The sequence below is a fragment of the Pinus tabuliformis genome, chromosome 9 (genome assembly GCF_031772625.1).
Source record: "Pinus tabuliformis cultivar Carrire ecotype Pingquan chromosome 9, CPIR1, whole genome shotgun sequence".
Taxonomy (NCBI): Eukaryota; Viridiplantae; Streptophyta; class Pinopsida; order Pinales; family Pinaceae; genus Pinus; species Pinus tabuliformis.
In genome coordinates this window covers 1,301,992,694-1,302,003,515 of record NC_142307.1, presented here as the reverse complement: position 1 = coordinate 1,302,003,515, position 10,822 = coordinate 1,301,992,694, and the positions used below count along the sequence as shown (strand labels likewise).

Here is a 10,822-nt window from a genome sequence, read left to right as displayed (position 1 = left end):
AATTGGGAAAGTGTATTAGGTTTATAATTGTAGGCGGTTAAATAATGTGCTTTTTAGAAGCATTTTACAATATGTAGTCAAATTAGGCTAATATTTAGTATCCCACGAATGCACGTGATAGAGGTTCATTGAGTGAAGCTGTGGTGTGAGCGTGTGTGAGCCACTTGTAAAGCATGACAAGAGTAAGAATGAATGTTCTCTTGTGATTTAACTCCAAATTCCATATCATAAGTGTAGTAGGCAATGTTTGTCTCTCAACCTTCTTTTCTCAACCTTCCTTTCACATTGAATGTGAGTTGCATGAGATACAAAGTGAAATGGCCACCCAACTCTCGCCATTAATGCTCTAAAATGTGATAGCATGATTGACTAAATATTTACATTGAATAAAAAGACACCTGAATCTGACATATATATTTGACTTATATATTAATCATTTTTTAAATAATAATAATAATAATAATAAATATATAATTTAATCAATAATAATAAATTTTATAATTAATAATAATTTAAAATAAATTTTTTATTCAATTAGTTTCTACAAGTACTATAAAAATTATAAGTTAATTAATAATAATTTAAAATATTTTTTTATTGAATTACTTTTACAGTACGAAAAAAACATTTTTTATTAAATTAGTTTTTATAAGTACGATAGAATAAGTATTTTAATATATGGAAATTTATTAATTTTTACCAACTATTTAATTATGGATATGAAATTGCTTCTGTCCAGTCTATTTTGAAATCTAGTCCGTGACTCCCCTTTGCAGGTTTTTGTTGTTAAGTTACAACTATATGCACGTAGTGGTTGGACTTCCAATCAACCGTTGAAAGTGTGTGACGGTAACATGCATTTATTTCTTTCCACTAATATATTCTGCCATCGATCAACACGGTATGGCCACCATGAAAATGAATTGTTGTACACTCCTTGCAGCTGAAAATTAGTTCCTACCTGAATTAGCTATAACTAATAAATAGATAATTAAATTATGCCAACGGTAAGGTGAATTTCAACATAAATTGTTTACCTAATTTGATAATTTGCATCATAATTTTATAATTGTATTAAGTATTGAAAAATTAAATATAGATTTAGAAATGTAATTTAATTAAAATTTGGAATTTTATTTAATTTTTAGTTTTCTATTATATTAATATAATTATATAAATTAAATGATTAATAAAAGACAATATAGTTACATAAATTAAATGTTTAATAACATTAAAAATTAAAATAGTTAGTTCATTATACATTTTACATTATCTAAATTTAAAAAATTATAAAAATTGACTAAAAAATATTTTTAGTGTAAATAGGCTTGTTACAATATTATGGACTAATATTGTTTTTTGCTAATATTACATGCTTGAAAAACCATAACCCAAATCTCAAATTTTCACATCTATATAAATTAAATGATTAATAAAAATCAACATAGCTATATAAATTAAAGGCGTAGTCTAACTTATAGACAAAATAGGTCTAACTTATGGAATAATCTTTTTCACCGTAATTCACCAGAATCCAGCAATACAGTTTCAAGATTTTTTGCTGTTGTCTAAAATACAATTTTGAATGCATAAATATCCTTTTTCACATGAATTCACTAAAATCCCACCATACAATTTCAAGATTTTCAAGATTTTGTTGTTGTCTAAAATACAATTTTGAATGCATAAATGTATTTAGTACCCTAAAAAAACCCTTGAGGTACTAACTACGCCTAAATTAAATGACTACTAAAATTTATGAGAAATCAAAACAATTAGTTCATTATACATTTTACATTATTGATATTTAAAAAATCATAAAAATTAACTAAACAACATTTTGAAAGTGTAAATAGGCTTTGTTACAATACTATGGACCAATATTGTTTTTTTTGCTAATACCACATGCCCAAAAAAATCAGGACTCAATTCTTCATGATTATGATAATGATTAACCAATGAAAACAATTGGTTCATTATACATTTTACATTATAGATATTTAAAAAATCATAAAAATTAACTAAACAATATTTTTAAAGTGTAAATAGGCTTTGTTACAATACTATGGACCAATATTGTGTTTTTTGCTAATACCACATGCCCAAAAAAAACAGGACTCAAATCTCAATTCTTCATGATGATGATGATGATGATATAGTGGACCATATAAGTCCATGTATAAGTATTATGAAAAATATTTTAGAATATTTTATAAAAGTTAAACCATATTAGTTGGTTCTAAACATACACCAAATCCTAATAATGTGATTAATTAGAAAGGTTCTGTCATTTATTAATAATTAAATTAAAATTGTGAAAACTCTCTTCCCAAATAAACATGCTATGAACTTAAAAATAAAAAGAGGTTTGCATCAAAAAAGATTTGATTCTTCTAGACACTTGGTAGATCTAGAATTAAAATGGATTTAAGCTAGTTTAATTCACCCCTTTTAAATAGACTATATTCCACATGAATACCATGAATTCTCAATATAGGTCATTTTTATTTTTATTTTATTTCGACCATATTAAAATACTTACATTACACTAATATTTTTATTTAATTAAAATATTATAACATCTATATTTATGTTAAACATTACAACATCTTTATTTCCCTATCTAAACTAGAAAAAAAGTTTTAGAGAAAAAAAATAAAAGGAAAGGTAAATTATCTTTGTTTCAACCATAAAACCATAGTACAACTAATCTTAAAATTATTATATTGATATCCAATCTTCAGGCTGATAATATTACAACATGATTTTTAATAATGTATAATGTAAGTACGAAGAAACGATGTACCGATTTGTAATGTCTGGTGAAAACAAACAAAGAATCGGCGACAAGCTGTTCAAATAAGCTAATTGGTTATGGATATGACATTGTTTAGAAATGAAAGAATAGGCTATATTCGATGTGGAGAGACTTCTTCTTTAGAAGCAGGCAGCAGGAAAGACGGTGCCTCTGGTTGATCCTGCAACGTTTTCACATTGTGCGGTTGGAGTATCGCCTGAATTCATCACCAGATGTATGTTTTGCAGAACGATGCCTTGGCAACCAACGCTTTCACTGCACTCAAATTTTATAGCTTCTTTCGTTGGCGTTGTTCCTTCTACGTTTCTGTAGAATACATTACTCACTTTCACAGCCGAGTCCTGCTCAAGACGTCCATGCCACGTCAGTATCTAACTAAACCATCTGTGCTAATCGAATATATTATCTACTGAAACAAATATTGATCCGACCTGTTTTTCGCATGGTTTTTGAGAATCACAATAATATTGGTCGATGATGATAGGATTCGACACATTTTGCATCTTTACATTTCTGAATGTGATGCCCCGAGCAAAGCCAGAGCCACCCTGCAGTGCATGGGAATCGAACTTTGAGTACAACTTGAGCCTTACCTCTAAGCATCAAGCAGTTATAAGACTATCTTAATTACCTGCCATGTTTTGATCCTTAGACCATTTGTAGTGTCATGGAGATACGCACCGTCCACCATTATATTAGACACTTCAGCTTCTGAGTTCCCTTCACCAAGGCTTCCAATGCTGTTATGCCAAAATTAATAAACATACATTTAAACTTTAGTGCCATAGTAAACAAAGTTTAGTGCTATATTTCCTTAAATAGTATACATCTATCTTAATCTCCCTCTATTTATGATGGTCAGTTAGGTTCATTAAAACCAACATTAGTGAAACCTCCTTACCTAATTCCATGACCAGGTCCACATGTAACATTTTGAGCGCGAACGTTCATGGACCCACTCACTATAGAGATGCAGTCATCTCCTGCAAAATCAATAGATGTCAGACTATGGAATCTACATTAGAGGAGAATTATTACATAGTGCAGACAGATATAGTGTATAAAATATATATGAAGGTGTTAGAGATGTAGTTAGAGAGTGGTTTTATGGATGAGAAAATGGGGATGGAGTTAATGGTTTGGGGATAGTGAAGGAGCCAGACTGTGATGATAGCAGCAATGGTGCTATAACATTTTAAGGGTTTTGGTCCAATGCAGGTGTATTTCTCCAGGAAGTTATAAGACATGTTGTTTAGGCATAAATGTTGCTTAAGAGCACGGATTGTTCTATGGTTATAATAATTTGATCATGCATACATGTAATGCACTCATGGAGTCATCATGTTGTGGAATGGACCACTTGGATAGGTACTAGGGTGGTAGATCTACTAGTATCATAGCTTGATGAGGAGAATATGAGATCTGGTTGATAAATGATTGGGACCAGATTAATCACCCCGAATCAAATTTAAAAAGAGATTGTTAAGATAATTAGAATAAACTTGACTAGGTCAAGTTACTAACTATTTTCAAGCTCCAAGTAATAAGATTCCAAATAACTATATCTTTAGACACCACTACTCATTTCGGTGTTTAGTCCTCCTAACCGATAGTACTATATAAACATCAAAAGTCATCCTAACAAATAAATAGTACTATATAAATATCAAAGGTCCCAGGTCAGGGGATGTGCACTCAAATTCATTTTTTGAAATTGGCAAAACTCTCAGTAAGTGTAATGCTTTAGAAATCACCTTCTATTATAAGATTGCTATTCATGAATTAGAAGCAGCCAGGAACATGGGAGCATACCAGTTCCTATGGTACTATGTTTGATCACCACATACTTTGAGGAAGTCACATGAATACCGTCTGTATTAGGACTATGTCCAGGAGCTGTGACTCTGACATTGATTTCTTGTACAACAAAACATCTTTGGAAAGCCATGTGCATCTGTTGACTGTTCTGAACATGCAGGTTTCTCACATGCAGATTGTTGATGGATTCAAAAGTTAGTGCCTGAATTAAACAATAAAACATCAATCAGCCCTTGGATCAAATATCGTCAGAGTTAAATAAAGCATGCTGAGTAAGTGGACGATAAACGTACCGTTGGGGCTGATGTACATGGCTGCAAGAGAAAGCAAGAAGTGAAGTTAGCATGCAAAATATTCCTTAATCTAAGTTTTGTGTGCAAATATAAAATATATTTTTTTCTGGAGGAGAATCTCATGATATTCATACGTTGGATTTGTTTATTTTGCAAGATTTGTTCCACCATTCCTCTCCATTGCCATCAATAGTACCTCCACCTTCAACAGATAGATCGTCCACACTATAGAAATGAAGCCACAACCTTGTATTCAACCCCATCCAAATGCTGGGATCCTTCGGTGCTACGATATTCCCCAACACCTGAACACAGTAACAATTGAAGAACTTAAGCGGCAGAGATAATGATTAACCCTAAGCTTATTAGGGTTTACAGTGTTATGCAGTATTATGTAAACAATGAGATTCAAAACATTTGGAATTAAATTGAAAAAACTAAATAAAATTAAACATTTCGGATTAAATTGAAAAAAATAAATAAAACTAATGCAATATTATGTAAAGAATGAAATTCAAAACATTTCCGATTAAATTGAAAAAAATAAATAAAACTAATGCAAAATAAAGTTCTTACTGCACTAATCTTTCAATCTCATGGAAAGGATTTCTTGAGAAATAATATACCTGCACTGTCAAGGCAGAGTGGCATGGCCCAGAGAACGTAACGGGCTTCACAAGATAAGTCTTTCCCCTGGGTACTCGGAAAACTGAACCAGAAGACGAGCAGGCCTCTTTCCACGCACTCTCGAAAGCCTGAACCACATGCATTTATTATCACTCTCAGGAATCTTAACCAATTACATGTAGATAAAAACATATAACCCCGTCAATGTCACACTTAATTCTAATTACACAACAATAATCTCTTCCTGTTAGTGTTATCATGACCTCTGTATCATCGGTTTCTCCATCGCCTTTTGCGCCAAATTGGTCAACCAAAACAACTTTGGCAGAAGATTTCGTCATGGAATCGAGTGTTTCTGAAGATCTCTGAACATCGAGCATGGTTTCATCAATAATGTCTTGATCAATACACGTCATAGTTTCATCATGGGATTTCCATGGTGGGCATTCTTCTGATCCCATTCTCCTCGAGAGATCATATTTATCATCACCAGATCCTTTCACATGAGGCACTGCACAAACAGTCTCTTGGCCCGATGGAGAACTCATTGTATAATCCAGGCATCTCAAATGTGCAGGATCTTCTTTCAACTCTCCCAAACATTTGTCACAAATTGAAATGAAAAACATAAACAATACTAGTACTGTTACAATAATTCGATCATGCCCTTGACCTCTCTGGCCAGACTCGTTCCTTAATGAATACATATTCAAATCAATAGACAACAAAAGACGAATCTAAAAGTTCGTAAAGATTATGAATTCAGAAGAAAAACAGAACTAAGTATGTAATTCTCAATAAATATTCACAGTATGATCAGATTTTTTGCTCCTAAAGAGAAGAATACTTGAAGTATATATAAGATTAGAATCACAAAAGGCAATGGACTGTTGGGTTGAATAGTATAGTCTGGTGCACCATTAAATGCTTTGCTTGACATCAAGACAGCGCGTGAGGTGTACTCAATCTGGATGGTCTCCAATTCAAACTTATAATGAATCCAATCCATCACGTATGAATGGATTGAGCTGCAAGAGATTGAGACGAAAGAATCTCTTCGCTTTTTTGATGCAGGCAGCCAATCTATTTTACTTTCTCTTTGTACTTTACGACTGCAAAGTTCTATCTATTCAACCAGTTAAAAGAGGGGACCTTCAAACTTCACACGCTTCAGGTCGCCCTCGTTGAATCCTCAAGAATATCATTCGTACACAACTTTTACGTGACATTATTCTTCTATTAAATATTCCAGTTTCGCTTCCATTTCAAGCTTTGGTGATGAAGTAAGTTTCAATTAAAGTTTGTGGGCTTTCCGTTGAGGGAACGCTCTCGAGTCAGGGGGCACGGAAAGTCACGCACTTTGATGTCATGCTCAAACTAATACTTGGAGCTAACCAATATCATGGAATTTTTTAAGATGCAGCATATTATACTTCATTTGCTTTTATCTATGTTTTGCATATTGTAATGCTTAAATTAAATTTTTAAATTTTATATATTTTGGTTACATATTGTAATGCTTAAATTAAGTTTTATATATTTTGGTTTTGTTGATGAATGATATTAAAGGGTTAGAAATTTCCATTAGGAAATATTGATGATGTGATTATTCAGAAAACAATTCCAAAAAAACACTATAGATCACGAAAGATTGAGATCGAAAAATAAGTAACTTCTTATTGTTGAGAGACCAGTACTGATTCACCTTTTGAAATAATCCTAGTGAGGTTTACTTTCTTGGGCACAACAGTCTTGGCTAGCTGATACAATGTGTTGTGATTGTAATGTCAGTGTGGGCACAGAGGTACCATGTCTTTTTAAACATTTAAATTTAATTGTTGACTAAAGGAGAGGATGGCCATTAAGATTCAATGTCTAATTGCCTTTGCCATGATTATAATTCTAAAAGTATATATAACACTCAACAAGCCAGATATATCAATAACTTATAACTTATCCAAAACAAAACCTTACTAAACCCAACTTAACCATATCCAATTTTACAAAAAAGCTTTATCCCAAAAATCACTTACTCTTTAAGACTTAACCACCATACATGATAATTCAAATACAAATTATCAAATTCAACTGTATACAAACCCATGCAATATTTAATACTACTTAACAACATAAATATTAACAACCTATACATCAAGTAGACTGTGAAATTACCAATTTACATCCCAGTTTAATCAAATATTAAGATTCATTATCATTTATAATTATGCCGTATTTATTGACTTCTCATAATTTTCCTTTATACACAAATCCAACATATAATATCATTCTCTAATGCATTAGCTTCCTTTGTTTATCATTTAAAAAGTCCAGTTTTTATTTACTTTTTAAAGTTTTCTTTTGGTAACCAAATCTTTTCTTAAAACATTTGTGTTCTTCCTATTTCGTCCATTTCTTTAAATATTTTCTTTTCAATTTTTCTACCATGCATCCTTCACAGTTTCTTTACTATCTCTAAATATCTTATTTGACACATTTACATCATTCATCTTTCAAAATTTATTTCAGTTTGTTTCCTCCCATTTTATAATTTCCTATCAATCTCTTCCTTTCTATTTTTATGTCATACATCCTTCTCAATATCCTTTCCATTTTTATGTCATCCATCCTTCACAATATCCTTTCCAATTTTATTGCATGTATCTTTCACAATGACAGAATAGCTTATGAAAGCCATTTACAAATACATCACGTAACCTAAATAATTTTAATGATCCCACCATATTTTTACTTGTATTAAACAAATTAGTCCTTACATAAGTTATATGTAGAAAATCTTAAAACCTTATTCTAACTGAATAGCAAAATACATTCCTTATATTGCAGTTCTAAACACAAAGAGAGAGCGCAGCCCAATTCAGGCTCTTGATGTGAATCAGAGTTTTAAAAATTTGAGTTCCATGTCGAAAGTCTTGTTCCACGTGAATGACGAAATACCTTTCCTTATATTGAAATCGTAAACACAAAGAGAAAGTGCACTTCAGGCTTTTGATGTGAATAAGAGTTTGAAAAGAATTTAATAATATAAAATAGGTTTGTAATTATTTTCTCTTTTCCTCGTTCTACCATCCCTTCACTCATTTTTCCTCTGACCTTAAAATACTTACTTTACTTTCACTGAATTATCATGATCATCTTCCTCAATATTTTTATAAATTTAATCTTTTATATGATATTGGTATTGTTTATTAGTAATTTGAATATTTTTACATTTATAAATATGTAAGCTTGTGGTTTTGTATTCATTTGATGGGATACATTCTCTCCATTATCATTAAAATTAGTGGACACACCACATTTACCTTTACCTTTTATTTAAATATACATAAGTCTTGAACCAAAAGTTCTATAATTTTTATATAACATGTTTTTGTTAAACAATCTATAACTACTAAAGCCATATATATTTATATAAATAAAAAAAAAATCAAACTCTATACATCTAGAAGGTCAAAACCTTTGATAGGGTATCCATGAAAATAACAAACTTTAACCGCAAATTATGTTTTTTAAATTCGAAAAAGTTAGTGTTATCAAATTCCCCAGTATTAGAGTTTTGAAATTCCACAAAACTAAGGTTTTCAAATTTCAAAAAATTATGGTTTTTCTCCATGTCTATATACATCCAGAGACACTTCCAACTTACTATTCAAAGTCAGTGTTATGTGTTTACGTGCATTGTCTAATTATCTATGCAAATTCAATATTATGTGTTTACTTGCTTTGTCTTATGCATTGAAATTTGAAAATGCTATATTGGTTTTTGTGCACGAGTTTTGGAATTTTGCATTCTATTCTCTCCACCTTCTCATATTTATGCTTACATTACATTTTCAGAAAGAGAGGCATCTTGGCCTCTTGTCAATCATTGGGGATTGGTTAATAGAAGGAAGAAGTTCATTACATATCTTCTCATATATTGCAACCACTATGTACATTGGTCAATTTAGATTGTTCGTGTTTCTTATAGTGTTTCAATTATTTGTATTATGTAAGAAATTTAATTATGTGTCACTTATGGTGTATCAAATGTGTGCGATGATGCATATGTCTTATGGCCATCCTTCATTAGTTATTTCCATCACCTAAGGTGTGTCACTTATATGTGGCACCTAATAAGGTATACCATGTGCATTGCTTTGGTGCAATGATGTTTAATTATGTCAATTATGCTAGATATATTACATGACATGTCAACTATGCGTCTCACTTTTAATAGTATCACTTATATGTACATTGCTTATGGGGCATCACTTAAAATTATGTCACTTTTATGTGTGTTGATTTAAGTGTGTCACTTATGGGAGTCTCCTATGGCATGTTGGGTATAAATTATTCACAACAGTATAAACAATAAAATTCCATCCATACAACATTTCATGGCTTCATGGCATTAAAAAATATAATGAATAAAGATAACATCCCAAGGCGCTTGCATAAAGAGAAAGCTTATGTTGACATGTTGGGAAAAAATGACGTTATCCACACTTCACCTTAGTCATAAACTAGGTTTTCCGCACTCACACTTAGCCACCACAGCTTAATACAAGTTGGCACAAGTAAGACTCTCTAAACCCTTGATAGGGAACACACAAAAATATGAAACCTTAGCCGTCAGCTAGGCTTTGAAATTCCAAAAAACTAGTGTTATCAAATTCCACATTACTAATGTTTTCAAATTCCACAAAACTAGGGTTTTCAAATTACACAAAATTATGCTTTTTCAAATTCCACATAAATATTCATAGAAGAACATTAACAACTTGCAACATAAGGCCAATTTTGTTTATTTACCTACATTTCCTAATTATGCATGTAAATTTGAACTCACAATGTTGGTGTTTTCAAGCCCAACTCTTGTCATTTTGCATTCTATTCTCTCCACCTTTTCATACTTATGCTTACACTATATTTTTTTCAAAAAGAGAGTTATCTTGACCTCTTTTCAACATAAGGGATTTGTTAATAGAAGGAAGAAGTTCATTACATATCTTCTCATATACTATAAAGCCACCCAGTAGACTGGTCAATTTAGATTGCATGTATTTCTTATGGTGTGTCATTGTCATGTAAGAACATTAATTATGTGCCACTTATAGTGCATCACTTATGTGCATCGATGCATATGTCTTTATGATCATTTTTCACTTCTTATGTCTATAACTTGTGTGTTGTTACTTAAGCTTCATCACTTATATGTGACACCTAGGATGGTGTACCATGGTTCCAATGTGAATTTCTTTAGTGA

At 31.3% G+C, this 10,822-nt stretch overlaps 1 protein-coding gene across 1 annotated transcript; it reads right to left on the bottom strand.

The window, feature by feature from the left end:
* Positions 1-2,701: 2,701 nt before the first annotated feature.
* Positions 2,702-6,512, bottom strand: LOC149153334 (polygalacturonase-like). The gene is made up of 9 exons (XM_089438938.1): positions 5,820-6,512; positions 5,556-5,684; positions 5,064-5,234; positions 4,930-4,950; positions 4,631-4,838; positions 3,720-3,801; positions 3,450-3,558; positions 3,250-3,366; positions 2,702-3,159 (listed from the first exon to the last, which is right to left on the bottom strand). The coding sequence occupies exons 1-9, from the start codon at positions 6,261-6,263 to the stop codon at positions 2,938-2,940; spliced, it is 1,503 nt and encodes a 500-aa protein (XP_089295064.1). The 5' UTR covers positions 6,264-6,512; the 3' UTR covers positions 2,702-2,937.
* Between the last annotated feature and the right edge of the window lie 4,310 nt (positions 6,513-10,822).

Coding starts and splice junctions, on each gene's coding strand:
- LOC149153334 (XM_089438938.1), bottom strand. CDS start 6,263: ATGTATTCATTAAGGAACGAGTCTGGCCAGAGAGGTCAAGGGCATGAT. Junction 5,685..5,819: donor GAGAAACCGATGATACAGAG/GTCATGATAACA, acceptor CATGTGGTTCAG/GCTTTCGAGAGTGCGTGGAA. Junction 3,160..3,249: donor AAAAACCATGCGAAAAACAG/GTCGGATCAATA, acceptor CGTCTTGAGCAG/GACTCGGCTGTGAAAGTGAG.